At 35.6% G+C, this 17,496-nt stretch overlaps 1 protein-coding gene across 3 annotated transcripts in view; it reads right to left on the bottom strand.

The window, feature by feature from the left end:
* The window catches only part of LOC306859471 (syntaxin-binding protein 4-like), a 42,851-nt gene that overhangs the window by 15,319 nt on the left and 10,036 nt on the right, over window positions 1–17,496 (bottom strand). For 2 of the 3 annotated variants that reach the window (XM_079400507.1, XM_079400509.1), the window contains exons 2-11: window positions 17,165–17,238; window positions 13,995–14,090; window positions 11,367–11,436; window positions 11,067–11,141; window positions 7,197–7,276; window positions 5,532–5,655; window positions 5,273–5,414; window positions 1,591–1,697; window positions 1,329–1,470; window positions 1,120–1,192 (exon numbers count right to left, since the gene is read on the bottom strand). In XM_079400507.1, the coding sequence (XP_079256633.1) occupies window positions 1,120–1,192; window positions 1,329–1,470; window positions 1,591–1,697; window positions 5,273–5,414; window positions 5,532–5,655; window positions 7,197–7,276; window positions 11,067–11,141; window positions 11,367–11,436; window positions 13,995–14,090; window positions 17,165–17,238 (983 nt within the window). The remainder of the gene's footprint in view (window positions 1–1,119; window positions 1,193–1,328; window positions 1,471–1,590; window positions 1,698–5,272; window positions 5,415–5,531; window positions 5,656–7,196; window positions 7,277–11,066; window positions 11,142–11,366; window positions 11,437–13,994; window positions 14,091–17,164; window positions 17,239–17,496) is intronic. The other variant, XM_079400508.1, reaches the window with a different exon arrangement.

Genomic DNA, 17,496 nt, shown 5'->3' with positions numbered 1-17,496 from the left:
CAAACACTGCTACTGACTAATCCCAATCTTTCTCTCTGAAAACAAATAATTGCATTGCAAGAAATCCTGTTTCTCTGAGCACTGGTTCATTTTAGATGCTACTTGCACTGAGGCAAGGTGCAATCTGTAAGGTACAGTAACTTAAAGAGCAACTGCTTTCTGTATTCATGAACCTGCACTTGAACACCGCTGATATTTTTCCTTTTAGTCTGTAACCATGAAGGATTTTAAAGGATGTACTTTACAAACTATGATAATGAAAAGGATGTACTTTTCAATAATAATGAATTTCCTGCAAAATATCTATATTAAATTAAAAGTTAATATTGAAAATACAAATTAATTAATGTCTGTCTTTTTTATTCCAGTAAGAATATCATCAGAAAATCATCTTGTTTGGGACAGTAAGATACATTTTTAAAATTATTCAATCAGTATTTTGAAATATTATTAAAACTTAAACTGTTTTTATTTATAATTAATTTTAAAATGTAATTTATTCCTGAATTTTCAACATTATTTCTCCAGTCTTCAGTGTCACATGATCCTTCAGGAAACATTCCAATATAATGAATTGCAGCTCAAAAAACATTTCTTATCATCAGTTATGTAGACAGTTGTGCCTCTTAATAATTTTGTGGATTTTTTTTCAGGATTCTTTGATGAAAAGAAAGTTCAAAATAATTATTTTGCATTTATTTGAAAAATAAATCTTTTGTAACATTATCAATGTATTTACTGTCACATTTGATCAATTTAATGCATCCTTGCTGATTAAAAGTATTAATTTCTTGAAAACAAGTACTAACCCTAAAATGTTGTATTTATGAATTTTTGACTCAAGTAACTGTCTTTTGTTTAAATAATGTTTAAATATATTTCTGCAGCAAAACAATAATGTAGTATTACAGAAAGATCTTGTGATTACTTTGCACAAAATGCACTCGTTTTGAAACGTTATGATATTAGAGGACTCTTTTCAAAAGGGAAATCTGAGCCTTATAAATAACAAAATCTGCACTGTTCATGTGGGTGATGAGAATGGGAGGAAACTAGCTGTAAAGCTTATTAAGATAGAGTTAAGGGGGTTAGACATATGAGTCCACCTTCGTGACGTACCTGAAACCTGTATGTCTGGAGGGCAGATATCTGGGGGGGATGAAAGCACTGGAGCGGTTTCCTCTCGTCGCATCTACAAAAAGAACATTATGAAGCATTGCGTGCTTAGCAGAAAGACCATGACAAGTGTGTGTATTATGTAAGCCACAAGACTCTCGTTGTTGAAATGTCAAAGACATGATATGAACTGTACACTAGTAAACACTGACCTCAGGAGATCGGACATGAACCTTTAACCGGCTGGAGTTGTACCCATTCCCAACCCCCCTCTGAACTCCATTATGCAACAATGGGCTGTTGGAAAAAGGTCCTTTTCCTGGGATGAAGGCAATATCCACCACTGGTTCCTGACTTCAAGGTCAAAGAACAGAGATGAAAGATACATTATGTAAAAGAAAGAAGTACAATGATACTGATTAATTATTAAACATTGATCAAAAGACATAAAGCTACACTGAACAGAGTGAATACCTGAATTTGACTTTATTGAGCACACTTTTGGCCTCCTCATATGTGACTCCTATCAATGACTCCTTGTTAATGGCGATAAGCTGATCTCCGGGTCTGAGCCGTCCATCCTATAAGGCCAAAGGAATGACAATCCTTACTAAAATTGCTGATCAGTCAAAATTCATGGCAGACATTCAGTTTGAGAAAGCTGTGCCAACAGGATCAGCAGGAACATAAGCCACAGTACAACTCATCACCAGGTGGAGACCTCTCTCATGTCACAGAGGACACCACTTCAGCAACTCCATCCCCTCTGAGACACTAAAACTACACAACAGTCGAGGGAATCCTATCCGCTCCCTATAGCATTTCCAGAAATTGGGGATTTAGAGATGCACGATACATTAGCAGTCATATCAGTACTGGCCAAAAAAGTCATCAGTTTTGCTTTTGGTGCACCTATAGCACAATTAAAATAATGTTTACTTAGAGCCTGTTAAATTTTTTTATACATGGCATTTTGTATCTTTGCTGTTTCTTAAGGTGCATTCATGCCATGTCGCAATTACCAGATCCCAACTTGTAAAAAGCATTCACATTCTTGTAGAACTCGTAATTACAACTTGTAAACTGAGAATTTTCTAAGAGCTACAACTTGTACCACCTGAACACCTGATATTTCTTGAAGATACATTTCTTTTAAAACAGAAATTTAAATTTTTTCTGCAATTTAACCTGTTTGTAAATTAAAAGCCGCTTTCACATAATGCCTGGAGATATTTAAAACATGTTTGTTTCAATCTCACAAATTTTAGACTGATATTTGATATCTGCCCATACAATGGCTATTTGCTTAAAAATATAAATAATTACAGTTTTTTTTTGTTTGTTTTTGAAAGAAATTTTTTTTTTTCTCTCTTATGCTCGCCAAGGTTACATTTATTTGATCAAAAATACAACAAAACAATAACATTGCAAATTATTATTAAAATTTGTTTTTATTTTAAAATTTAATTTGCTACAAAGCTGAATTTTCAGCATCGTTACTCCAGTCTTCAGTGTCAGATGATCCTCCAGAAATCATTCTAATATTCTGGTTGGCTGCTTATAAAACATTGCTTCTTATTATTAATGTTATTAACAGTTGTGCTGCTTGATATTTTTATAAATTAAAATGTCTCTTCTGTCACTTTTATTCGGCAAGGATAATGCATCCTTGCCGAATAAAAATATTAATTTCAAATAATAAAAGTGATTCTTGTTTTTGGAAACACCATTTACATGCAAGTAAACGCTAAAATGAAGGACTAAACAAAACAAAACAAAAAACAGGGTTTCATCAAAAAACTCCAAGGCACTCGAGTAGTGTGAAAAAAACCCCATGGTTTATTTCAGATAGCTCAGAGTTCTGATCATTGATTCTGATTAAACCATTCAAAACGGACATGCATGGGACCTTATATAATAGGTGTCGCAGATGGCCAACAATATGACACTGAAAATCTAAGTGATATTGAATATCTGAGTTTCAGCACAATAGTCCTGTAGGTGAATGCTACAACTCCCCTCCCCATTCTGAGTTTTATATTCCACAGGGAGGGCGATGCCCTAGACGGCCTTCTGTACACCTGACCTCTGCAGTCTGCTGTGACAGCAATGCCCATCCCCAGAACAGCCCAGCAGAGCCAGGGAAAACACTCAAGACAATGTAAAGCAGGGGATAAATTGATTAGGCGGTTTCCAGGAGATGTCTACCTGCTTAAGAGGAAACCTTTGCACTGGCTCAGGCTATAACGCACTACTCTTGTCATTCTAGGATGTCATCCTCACTAATCCAAACCCCCTCTGAGATAAAGATGGCTAAATGTGTTAGTGCTTAATGGTAAGGTGTAAAAAGCTGAGTGATCCTTGCTTTGGGGGAGAAGATTCTTGGAGGTTTATAAACTGTTTCTTCTCCAGCTCAGACTAAACACTTCCTCGAATTGTGTGACATATCCCGCTCATTTATGTCCACTGATCTCTCTCTTCTCTGTCACATTTAATCAGAGTTTAAAGACAAATGATGATGCTTACAATTAGTAATTAGCTTAATACGCACCCAAATCATCTCCATGTATGAGCCGTCTGCACAACCTCACCTGCTCAGCCATTCAGCACTTGTTATTCTCAAAATTGAACAATTATAACACAATTAACCAGTGGTTCTCAAACAGGGGGCCTCAGCTAACTTCCAAGGGGGGCTTAAGATGATTTAAATAGAGCAAAACAAGCATCAAAGTAAGTTGAAACAACTAAAACTCCAGATAAGTCTTTATATCAAGCTCTAAAACATTTATTGAGTTGAAACCCTATATTTAAGTATATATTTTGATGTAGCAAAGTGGTTTTATCCAAGTGTGTGAGCTGTTTACATGCTTTTTAAAATTAGTCTTCCCATTAATGCCATTATATTGTTTATTTAGACTGATTTGCGAATGTGGAATGCACACAGACACAAGAGGTGGGATTTATCGCATGAACCAACCACAGCCGATCATAACCAGTCATATCAATCACATCACGATGGAGGCACTGCCTCCTCTCACGTGACTTTCCCCCATTCATTCTCAATTACCCCCCACTAAACCTACCGCATGCTTTAGGGGGTCTGTTAAAACACATTGGGCTCAGGGGAGGCAGGAGAGAGACGCAAACTCCCACTGTAACTTTGCCTGCTGATGTCACTGTTGGACAATATTTCTATAGACTTATATTTTGTGATATTGCCGTTGTTTTATTCTTGAAATACAATTTGTTTTCCTCACCCAATATTTTGAGGAGACACTGCCTCCCTTGCCTCCTTGGAGGAAATACCCCTGATATACATACATATATGTATATATATATATATATATATTTAAATATATATATGACAACTCTCGGAGGGATTGGCATGGTAATGTACACGACAATGTTAATGTATTTGGTCTTGTCGGAATAGATCTGCTGCTGCGATAGAGCAAGGACCGAGACTTGCTACTGCCAATACATCCACAGACATTCTGCTGTGAGCATGTAAGAGATACTGCTGCTGCTGCAAATATAACATACATGAAATAACACCATATAGCATACATAAATCACCTCGCAGCAGATCTATACAGGTGGAGCTGGGGAAGAAGGAGGGTTTCTGACGCAGACTGCGAACTGCTAAAGCAAGCACTAGTCAAGTATTTGAATGTTAAGCAGCAAGTTTATTGGCTACCGATACAGGAGAGAGCCAATCAGCTGTGCCATGTGATAATGATGTCATTAGGTCAGATTAAGTTAGACCTATTGGACTGCGCCATCTAGAGTTTCATGCCAGAACTCTGTATATGGCCTATGTATACATTTTCTTTTCTTTAAATCCTTATCCTTATCCAGTAAATCACGAACAAATGGAAAAAGCCATTGGGCAATCAAATATTGTTGGAAATTTTGGTCATTGGGGGCCCTTGGAGTCAAACAGGTTGAAGGACCACTGCAATTAATGTTTTTCTTTTCTTAATCCAGAACTAGTCTCAGATCAAGCTATATGTTTAACTGTGTTTTTATGAAGTTGGTTCTAAATAGATTACAAATTTAGCAAAGTATTTTAAATGTTTTGATGAATCATGATTTCTGTGTACACCCAGATTTTGCACAAACACATGCAGTTCATTAAAGAGTGCCACTCTCTCACCCGATGACAATCTCCTCCAGACAGCACTTCCTGGATGAAAACTGCAGGGCCATCAGGTCTGTTGGAGCCACCGCCGATGGTAATACCCAGACTGCAGGAGCGAGCGATTGATATCAGCTGAATCACCCCTTCACCCGGGTGACTGAAAACCACACACACACACACACAAAATCTGTATTACTAGAATGAACTGTTGGTTAAAATAGTTAAACAATTCAGTATGTAAACTTTACACAACTAAATAATTGTTTTCCAGAACCTTAGGGAGCGTAGCAAGGGTCCTGTATTGTTGTAGTTACTCTGAGATCCAGCAGGACTAAGCAATAGAGGACTTTGAGATCTGGATGAAGACCCTGATGATGTGCTGTCCAAGCATCTGCCTGCTTTAGCACAAAAAAGATGGATAAAGACGTGAGTGAAAAATTAATGGTCATAAAATGCCTGATATCAACCTTCACATAATACTAGGTAGTTAGTAATTATGACAGCATTTATAAGAACCACCAGAGGGCAGTGACACAACCCATCAATTAATCTATTTCAACAATAACATCCAAAGAAGAGTTAAATCAACTAAATTAATTAAAAATTAAGATACAAAACTTCTGCTTGTTATACACTACTGTTCAAAATCTTGGGGTGAATAAGCTTTTTATTTTTTATTATAATTTTTTAAATAAGTTAATAGTTTTGTTCAGCATGAGGATGCATTGAATTTTTGAAAATTTAAATAAGGATATTTATAATGTTATCAAATTTTCGATGTCAAATAAATGTTGTTATTTTGAACTTACTGTTCATCAAAGAATCCTGGAAAAAGCGTATCAGTTTCCATAAAAATCTGAAGCAGCACAACTGCTTTCAGCACTGATAGAATATTTCTTGAATATTTCTTCAGCTTTGCCATCATATGAATAAATTACATATTAATGGAAAATAGAAAATGTGAATGATTCAAACATTTAAACAGTAATGTACATAAAAATGGTGTGCTGAAATCAAGAGAAGCTGTCATGCTCATAAAAAAATTTAACTTTGTTGCATTGTCAAAGAAAATGTCCAGATGAAGACCTCTAACCAAAGCCCTGTCTCATTTGCACTTTTAAATTAAAGACTCGAATGAAACACTTTGCTGTGCTTAAAGCAAGTTAAATCATTAGAATATTCTACACTGAGGGGAGAGCAGGGATAAGACTGAGCAGCCAGTGCATGAGCACACGCTCCGCTCCCAAAAACTTTTCCTGTGGAGCGTCTTTCCTCCGGCAGGATCAGATGTTCAAAATTGCATAATGGTCAAATGTGCTGTCTTAAGCCATTTTCAAGGGCTGATTTGTTTCTCCCCTAAACATTATAATTATAATTGACTTGAGTCCAAAAAAAGAAATAGTTTTTCGAAAACACAAACAGTTTGTATTTCTCCCATTTTACATATATATATATATATATATATATGAGAAAGAGTTAAAATGTAGATGTTAAAAAGAGAGGATGACGTCGGCGCCGATAGCCTAGTGGTTAGTGCACCGACATATAGCACAACTGTGCTAACGGCGACCTGAGTTTGATTCCCGTCTCTAGCTCCTTTGCTGATCCCGCCCCCTCTCTCCACCCAATACTTTCCTGTCTGCATTCCACTGTCCTATCTAATAAATATCTAAAGGCATATAAACCCCAAAAACTATTTAATAAAAAAGAGATGTGATGTGAATTTCTCTCTCTCCTCCTCCAGTTGTGAGGATCATATTGCATGAATCAGCATTTCATAACCTTTGTTATGTCAGGGAAGTAGTGAGGTTAGGAAAGAGACATTCTAGTACACCTGAGCACAGAAATGAATGAATTTACAAAAGCAATACTATGACTTTAAAATATGTACATTTCATGTACTGTAAACTTGACAATGACTGAAAAAATAGAAACCTACTATGCTGTATAGGTGAATTCCTGGTAGATCCTGTGCTGCTGTTTGAGCCGTATTTTTCAAGGAGCTCTGCAAATTCTCGCCTACACAAAGACGGAAGAGGAATTAACAATAACCACAATGTAACCAACCAAGAAAAAAAACTTCAATACCATCATAAAAACAACCCAAATACCTTTAGACACCTAAGTGACATAACAGTTCTTACTGCCCTCAGATTACATAAGAACAGCTTGCACTATTCCAAAATAATATCATGTCAGTTAATTCGTTTGTGAAGCACTCGGGAATGTTATCTACAGTCCAAATATACTCTAAGCAAATATACGACTCTCTAGAGGGCAGCAGACAGTGATTCAAATATTCCACATCACTACAAGAAGGAAAAAACATGGCAAATGTTAAAATAAAAAAATAAAATAAAATAAATAAATTTTGAACAACAGCTGGAAATTATATAGCCTATAGAACCACCACTGGCTCTGCACCCCTTTACCTAAATTCATTAATTCAGACTTATGTGCCCTCTAGAAGCTTGCGTTCTTCAAGTGAACGACGCATTATTGTACCATCCCAAAGACACACAAAAACACTTTCACGGACTTTTTCATTAACTGTTCCCATCTGGTGGAATGACCTGCCCAATTCAATCCGAGTAGCCGAATCCTTACTTATCTTCAAGAAATGGCTAAAAACTCATCTGTTCCATCTTTACTTGACCCTCTAACTCTAGCACTCTCTATTCTAATTTTATTTTATCTATGTCTTTTTATTTAAAAAAATAAAATAAATAAATAAATAAATAAAATTAATAAATAATATTTATCTGTACTGTGTTAGGCTAACTGAGACTTGTAATAGCACTTGCACGTTGTCGCTCTTTTGTTGGTTTTGATTGCTTCTTATGTCCTCATTTGTAAGTCGCTTTGGATAAAAGCGTCTGCTAAATGACTAAATAAATATAATCTTACATAGGACCAGCTGTTTTCCAGTAAATGTGTTTTTGAATTTGGAAAACAACTGGTCCTACCAAATCATTGTACTGTTACTGAAATATATAGCAATGCCAATGGATTTTGTGATCGGCCTATTGAGTAAAAATAAACATGCTGAGTTCTCTTTAGTTGCCTTTGGTTGGGCTATTTAAATATTCCCCTCCATCTCAGTCCATTTTTCCCTAGACACCACTTGAGTGTCAAATATAGGTCAACAGAAATGTCCTGTCACTGGACTCAAACCATATTCAGTTATGGACATGTGTTCATTACGCACTTGGCCACTGGCCTCTTTACCTACATGCAGGTGTCCCTGAGTGGCTCTAAAGACACATGCAAATCTGAGCAGATCTTTGCTTCTTTTAACTATAATGCAAAGCGACTTTGTGGGTTCAGAAGGCTATACAAGGACAGCCAAGATCTACTGCAGACCCACAGATATCTGCATTCCTCTATACAAGAGCCGATTCACATTTATTCTAAGCTCAAAATATCTAGGTGTACTCAAAGTGACAGCTTTCGAAGTACATGATGCAATGCAATAAGAGCTTTTTCCTCCTTTTCCTTCGTCCTCAGAACGGGTTATCGTGCGGATTAAAGAGAGAGAGGTCAGACAAGGTTGTGATGCATATGCTAAGGAGCTGACTCTAAAAGGCTTGAGTGTTGTCTCAATAAACCGCCGTGGATACATGCACATTCTAAACCGTCTTCCTCATAAATACACACAAACAAAAAGCCCAGAAATGCTGCGCTCAGTCTTTCGGTCCCTGAAGACTTCCAGGTTGTTGATATGCGGGTGAAGGCAGCAGAGGTCTTTGCATGGAGGCAGCGGCGTAATCCCCTCAATGCACATTGGTTAAAGGCAGAACGCAGATTAAAGCATGGAGAAGCAAGGACTCATCTCATCATGGCTTAAACTGTGAGTCTGTTCTCATTCTCCCTCACTCTTGCTCCCTCAGTGTCTCCATGAACGCAATGCAGGGTTCTTCCTTCATTCATACAATCTGCTGCCAGTCCAGAGCCATGGGACTGAATCTCCTGCCAGTCTGTCCATATGTAAAGTTCAAAAGTACACTGCGGTCATGCCACTGACTCTCACATTAAACACATCTGGGATTCTGCGTAATATATGTCTGATATGTACCAAAATCTGGATAAATACCTATTAATCTTAAAGCCAAGGGTGCCTCAGTAATATATAATATCCTTGTATTCTAGCGGCCTACTCACTCATTTGAAATAGAAGCTGCACGAACAGGTGGTTTTGCACTATTCTGTCTAGGGATCACAACATTATAATGTATACTGAAAAAAAATTATGTAGAAACAATTTTCACTCAGAAATTGCTATTAGATTTCACAAATATTTACAGAGAAATGGGAAGTATTACACTGAACTAAACATGAAAATAATAGTTTTAGTAAAACATATTTTTTTGTTTTATTTACAACATCTAAAAATACATTTTTACATTGTACCATATGAAAAATGGACATTCATTTCAAATTTTACTATTTACGTGTTTTTAAAGCATTTTACGTGACAGTAAATTGTAAAGCAGGGGAAATGAGCAAGCATAAGTACATACACTAATACAATATTATAATTTCTTTATAATAAATTTAGAAATATATACTTTAATTCATCAAAGATGCATTAAACGGATCAAAAGTGACAGTGAAGATGTTATATTGTTGAAAAATATTGTTTATAAAGAGTCTAGAATCACATTGTTTTAGTTACTTCAAGAAATTAACCTGTGAATGGGTTTCTTATAATTGTTTCTGTATAATAACATAAAATAGGAAAAATGACACATTTCACGTTTACATGAAAAATGGGGGAAATTGGGAGAATTATAAATGTTCATGTCTGAAAAATGATTGCTCATTACTTAAAAACAATAGACCTAATTTAACTAAAGTTTTAGAGAGTGAAAAGGTCACTGGCATTTCCGTAAGCAGGAATGCTGTTTTTCCATTTATAGTGTTTTCTAGTGAGTGAAGTGAACAGTGGAAGGACGCAGTATGGGAGCCCTGTGGGCCCAAAGCTTGGCTTTGAATAGCACGCCAAGAGACTCACATGCACTGCCAATACTCAGTCAGATCTAGTTTATGAACAAAATTATTCATCTTTCATTGAATTATTTAACATGTCATCTAAGGGGTGGACATTCAAATGATAGATACTCAGGTCAGATATCCATAGATCAATATCAGTGGATGAGAGTGTTTAAGCAATTACAAATGCTGGTTAAATGTCACTGTGGCAGGTTTGCGATGAAAGGGACTATTAGCAGTAAAGTCAGAAAAAAATAGCAACAAACACCTCCTTGCTTTGCTTAAAAAGCTAAATCTTTAGAAATATTTTTTTGAAATAAATATGAATTTTACTTATACATTTAAAAAATATTTTGAACATATACGCTACAGTTCAAAATTTTGGGGTCTGTCGATTTTGTACTGTTATTGAAAGAAGTCACTTATACTCATCAAAAATACAGCAAAAACAGAAAAAACTGTAATATCGGTAAATTCTTTACACTTTAAAATATTATTTTTTTTCACTGTAATTTATTCCTGTGATGACAAGCTGCAATTTTAGCAGCCATTAGTCCAGTATTCAGTGTCACATGATCCTTCAGAAATCATTCTAATATGCTGATTTTCTACTTATAATAGTCTCCTAGCTAAACAAAACAATGTTACTGACCCCAAAGTTTTGACCGGTCGTGTATATTTTATAATTGTGGCTACTGTGCTCAATGTGGTTTGATAACTTAATGTTTTTTTCTTTGGAAGCTGCTTTTAAAATAACCTTTTCTAAAGACTTAATGGAAATGAAGTTTGTGATCTTCAGGATCGATCAGTGGCTTACCTGGCTTCCTCATCTCTGGCTATGAGAAGGCGCATATGATTGGTTGAGGATGCTGCTCTAAGAATGTCCACCGCTCTGCAATCAAACAACAATATCAGACATAAAGTGTTTTAAAAGTGCCTAATTTTGCAGGTAGAGGACTTCTCTGTTAAAAGAGAATAAATGACCAAAACATTACAATCCTTGAGGCATTTTCAGACTTCAATTTCTCTATAGCCATCACAGAAAGTTTACACAAGCAGAATAGAAGAATATATTAATAAAAAAATTTATAAAAAAATAGGAGAGCAAGGTATGTACCGTTCACTTGTCACGCCAATCAAGCTTTCACCATTCACCTCCAAGATTTGATCTCCAGGCTGCAGGTTTCCTAATAAAAAAATTATAAAATAAAAACCATAAAGACCATGAATTAAAAACCCATGTAATGACTTTTAATATAATATTACATACTATATAGTATTCTTTACATATTATTCCTAATACTTTTGCCATATAAAGAGAGACTACCGTTCAAGGGGGTTGGTAAGATCTTTTTCATAAGAAATTAATACTTTTATTCAGCAAGACACTTATAATGTTAAAAAATATGTCTGTTTCAAATAAATGCTGTTTTTTTTGTTATTTTTGCTGTTCTGAAAAAAGGTATCATGGTTCTGACAAAAATATTAAGCAGCACAACTATTTTCAACATTGAAAATAATAACAAAAACATTAGAATGATTTCTGAAGGATCATATGACACTGAAGACTGGAGTAAAGGCTGCTAAAAAATTCAGCTTTGCCATCACAGGAATAAATAACATTTTAAAATATATTAAAATAGAAAACGGTTATTTAAAATTGTAAACATATTTCACAATTGTTACTGTTTTACTGTATTTTTTAAATCAAATAAATGCAGCCCTGGTGAGCATATAAAGGCCTCTATTAAATTTTTACAAAATCGCACCAAACCCAAACTGTTGAACGATATATGCAGTCGTTAAATCTGTAGTCCACTATGAAGGAGCCAAAAATGAAGGCATTTAAAGGAACACTTTTTTGAAAATAGGCTCATTTTACAACTCCCCAAGAGTTAAACAGTTGAGTTTTACCGTTTTTGAATCCATTCAGCCGATCTCCGGGTCTGGCGGTAGCACTTTTAGCTTAGTTTAGCATAGATCATTGAATCGGATTAGACCATTAGCATCTCGCTCAAAAATGGCCAAAGAGTTTCGATATTTTTTCTATTTAAAGCTTGACTCTTCCGTAGTTACATCGTGTACTAAGACCGACGGAAAATGAAAAGTTGCGATTTTCTAGGCCGATATGGCTAAGAACTATACTCTCATTCCAGCGCAATAATCAAGGAACTTTGTTGTTGTACCACGGGTGATATTACGTAGCGCCTGAAAGTAGTCCCTAGCTAGGGAACTAGTTATAATATAGCTGGAGACTGCTTTCAGGCGCTGTGTAATATCATTGCGTAATTTTTGAGTGAGATGCTAATGGTTTAATCCGATTCAATGATCTATGCTAAGCTAAGCTAAAAGTACTACCGCTAGACCCGGAGATCGGCTGAATGGATTCAAAACGGTAAAAACTCAACTGTTTAACTCTAGGGGAGTTGTAAAATGAGCCTATTCCTTTAAGAACTAAGAACATAAAGAGCTAATGCTGAAAACTTAAAAAAAAAGTTTTTTTCATGCTAAGGTAATTGCAAGGTGACTGTGATGTGAACTTCAATGTTGTTGACCTTGACCATAAAAGTTCCTCAACAGCTCTGTATGAGAAATAAAAAAGTAAATAGCCCAGAATAGATTCCCAAACTGGCCATCATTACTGTTCAAAATGTTTACTTTTTAAAATGGCCATACTTTGGCAACTCCTCAAGTGTTTTAGCAAACTGTCACAGTAGAAGATACAGCATACAGCCCTCAATCTTTTTTATTTCTGTAGGACATATTAATAACATCTCTCTCAAATGTAGGTCAGGTTTATGTCTTCTCGACCCCTTCTACCATCACTTCAGAGATATCTTGTCAGAACAAATCAAATCTGGAAAGGAACAAGCTGTTAATGTCTCAAAGGGGTCACCTATGTCCTACTCACTTCAGCCAAATATCACCTTTCCAGTGTCAGAATTTACAGTCACCCTGGATTATCGGTACTGTGAAAAGTTGTATAGATTCCCTCGAATGCTGAGCTGACAGGAATCGTGTGTTCGGGGCTAAAAACAAGCAAAGCCCCCTCAGAGCGCATGCGCCCATATAAGCTCCCATATACCCCGTGCTCGGCAGCAGCAGAATGGGAGACAGACTCTAATTCCAGTCCGTCAGGGGCATTAACTCTAAGCACAGGGATGATGCTAAACTCCCCTTCACATGTGAGAGACTTAAGCAGAGGTATACGCAGTGAGACAGACAATCTGTTTCATAGAAATGTAAACAGCTGCACTGACACAGTTTCCTTTCTAATTTTGTGTCTGAATGTTCAAATTTCTCAGGTTCAATTTATGTGGCTATTATACTTCACATTCAACAGATTGCAGTGTAAATGTAAACCTTATCTCTAGATGCCACAGTAGATGCTTTGATTGATAATAACAAGATTGATTCATTTTGATTATTAGCAAAAGCTGCTGAATATTATGTGGATCAAAGCAATTTAATTAAACTCACTGGTCACAGCAGATTTCAAGTTCCCATGCTGGATGACTAGCTTCACCGGTTTTGCTGGTAACAATGTGATAATAATAATCTAATAGCTAGACCAGCACCAAACCAACATAAACTAGCCTGGACCAGCATGGAAATTCACACTGGTCTATAACTATAGATAGGTAAATATAAATTGATGTTCTAACATTGTTTATACATTTTAGAACACCAGATGTTAACGCAAACTGTGATTAAAAAAAACAAAAAATTATTTGAGAAAACTTACCATCACTGGAAGCAAGGCCACCAGGTAAGATCCTCTTCACATAAACACCATATTCTTCCCCTGTTAGTTCTTTCACACCACCGATCACTTTGATTCCTTAAGAAGAGACAAAGCATTCTTCATTCAAGGACCTTTATATATTATTATATATTATTATTATTCTTCCATACTTTTGTTTAGGTGTTGATATTGTATTTTTCAGTCAAATAAATGTAAGCAAAACACAGAAATCATACCACAGTTCCTTACATCAGGACTACATGGCCATTTTCATTGTCAAATGAATGCCACTACATTGCCAGTATGCACCGACAATTTGCTCACAGGTGACTGTGAAATGAAAGATCTGAACATTCGTTATTGTTTTTTGACAAAACAGACTGTGAATCATTCTTTCTATCTAAACAAGATGAGATAAAGCAGACTTATGATGTTTCCCTTTTAGAAACCCAAAGCCATTTTAATAGTTAAATAAAACATTTGACATTGAATGTACTTTGTGCTGTGTGTAATGTAAATTGTAGCATACACTACCATTCAAAAGTCATAATGGGGGTCAATATATTAAAAAACTTTTAAGGATGCATACAATTGATCAGAAATGACAATAAAAACATTTATAATGTAAAGATTTATATTTCTAATAAATGGTGTTCTTTTTAAAACTTCTATTCATTAAAAAATCCTTTCAAATATATCACGGTTTCCACAAAAGAATTAAGCATCACAACTGTTTTCAACATTGATGATAATAAGAAATTTTTCTTGAGCATTAAATGAGCATATTAGATTCATTTCTGAATGATCATGTGACACTTAAGACTGGAGAAATGATGCTGAAACTTCAGCTTTGACGTCACAGAAATAAATTATGTTTTAAATTATATTAAAATATAAAAGTTATTTTAAATTGCAATAATATTTTTACAGTATAACAGTTTTTACTTTACCCTAAAACTTTTGAACGGTACTGTACATTAAATTATTTGTCACTCTGACAAGGAAGCTAATCCTAATGTAAATATGATAAATACTGCACCCCAGCTGCTGTAGATGTGTCCATTTGTGTCTGATTTCAAGTCCAATATAGAGGTCTTAAACAGCTTATGTTCAAATGAGTCTCCCTTAAGTAAGGATTTACAGCTGATAAGGGTCAGTATCAGTTTTACGTATTACAAACGTAAGACTTTCAGAGCTTCAGGTATATGTTGTGAGGTTTGCATCACCTGAGGTCATCCAGTGGACTGAAATAAGTTTATTGGATTTCAGGGGACCACAGCAACTGTGTAAAGCTCCAAATCTCCCTGTTTAAAGGTATTGAGGTTATAGGAAACCTTAAAGACAGTTTTACATCGAACGAAATGAATGGTACCTTTGAAATACATTTTAAAATCACTTTAAAATGATTCTCAAAATACTTTTTGTGTGCAAAGAAAACAAAAATAACAATTTTATTCATCTATTTCTTCTCCTCTGTGTCAGTTTTCAACACGAGTTGACGACAGCACCACGAGTACCAGTATTCTCTTAGCTTCATAACATTAGGGTTGAACCACTGATGTCACATGGACTATTTTAACAATGTCCTTATAACTTTCTGAGCCATGATCGTGGTAGTTCCCTTGCTGTCTATGGAGGCTCAGTAAGCTCTCGGATTGCATTAAAATTATCTTAATTTGTGTTCTGAAAATGAACAAAGGTCTTACAGTTTTGGAACGACATGAGGGTGAGTAATTAATGACAGAATTTTCAAACTATCCCTTTGAGAACAAGACGAGTCCAGTATAACATAAACAAAAAATACTGAGTTAAAGTTGTGGCGAAACAGAAGTAGCAACAGAAGTATGATATTATGATTAAAAATTAGGTGGTTAAAAAATCATATAGATGAAATAAGAAATAAGAAAACTGATAAACTTAGGGTTCATCTAAAAACTATTATATTGAATAAACTCAATGTCTAGATATCAGTGTGAAACAATGGCTGATCCCTTATGTGAGAGAGCAACTGCAAATCAATGTTGTCAGGCCATTAATCGTTGAAACAACAGGAAAGAGCTTTGGTGCCACCAAAACATGAAAGCCTTTAATGAGATGAGCATCTTTCACACCGATACCTGTGGAAGAGTCATTAGCAGGCAGTTCAGGGGCAGAATACATGCTAAAAAGACACGTCCCTTGATGGACAGTACAGATGCTTCAGATTCGCTTTTGGTCACACGGTTTAGTCACACTCGTGGAATAATAAATATCCTCTTTTTGCTTCAGGCTTATCTGGTATTAATAGACAGACAATGTATTGGCACTAATTGAGTTTTGAGCTGGTATTGCATATTAATAGATTCACTTCGAGATAAATCTTCAGAGTTGGAAGCACTTTAATGAAAAGGACTGCAACCCGGTTATCCACAAAGCGTGTTCTTTACTAAACTCAAACTCAAAAAATGTAAAATAACTCAAAAATAAATGCAAAGTATGGACTGTGTCCTGGAAAAACCCTTGAATGCTTATGACAGCATCACACTTAAGTCTGTACATGATAGCACTGCAAATATCTATTGTAAAATATTTGATTTATCAGTGCTGTTTTTATTCAGAGCTCCACTTCCTGAGTCTGTATTCATGGAAATGTCTCCTAAAACAGAATCTTCTTGTAACACAATGGATTGTTGACTGTGCAAGTTGGGATATAAGAAGGACAGGTTTAAGGATCTTAGAGGTGCCTTCAAATAATGTTTTTGGTCTATTGTGAAGCGGGAGATCAGGCTGCGGAATAAATATAACAAAGACAGCACAAGACTTGAAAGACTGGAAAACAACTGTACCCCAAACCTATCCCATCGCTTCGCTCAGAGACTCCGCCATACACCTTATTTCCCTTCCCCATGGCCATTAGAGATCAGAAACACATGCTGTACAATAGGCCTCATTAAAATAAACTAAAAGATGTGCTGCTCCATACCTTTCTTATGTCTTGAATATTTCTTAGTAACCCTTCATTCTCAATCCGCACACAAAAGACAGCATTTATAAAAAAAAAAAATGTGATTTCTAAGGTGGTCCTCAAAGATTGAAGACAGAGTGTTCTCATAGAAGGTCTGATGGAATATTTGGTCAATTATACAAACACACAAATGTACAATGAAATTAATATGTTAAGAGGCACTTACCTAATCCATTCTCACAGTCTGTAAACTCCATAGAATGCACTGCTCGATCTACTCCATACGGACCCATCAGTGTCCTGTGCAGGACGGAGAAAAAAAAGCAGCATCCGTGTTAAAACATGGAAAACTTAGTAACTTTGAAAATAGTGAGGCTTGTTAGATTCAGAGAAACCTTTTTATGTGAAACAAACTCTTGAAATTCTGTTACATTTTAAGCTGGTGATTTAATTCATATCTGAATATTGAAAAAAAAAAAAAACACTGAGAGTTTTTGTGGGGGCAAATTTTCAGTGCGCACTGTGCCTGTGGACTGTTATTAGTATCAAGACCAGTTC

This window comes from Barbus barbus (assembly GCF_936440315.1).
Source record: "Barbus barbus genome assembly, chromosome: 3".
In the NCBI taxonomy this organism is placed as follows: Eukaryota; Metazoa; Chordata; class Actinopteri; order Cypriniformes; family Cyprinidae; genus Barbus; species Barbus barbus.
Note: the sequence above shows the minus strand (reverse complement) of the source record. Positions and strands in the feature narration are given on the sequence as shown.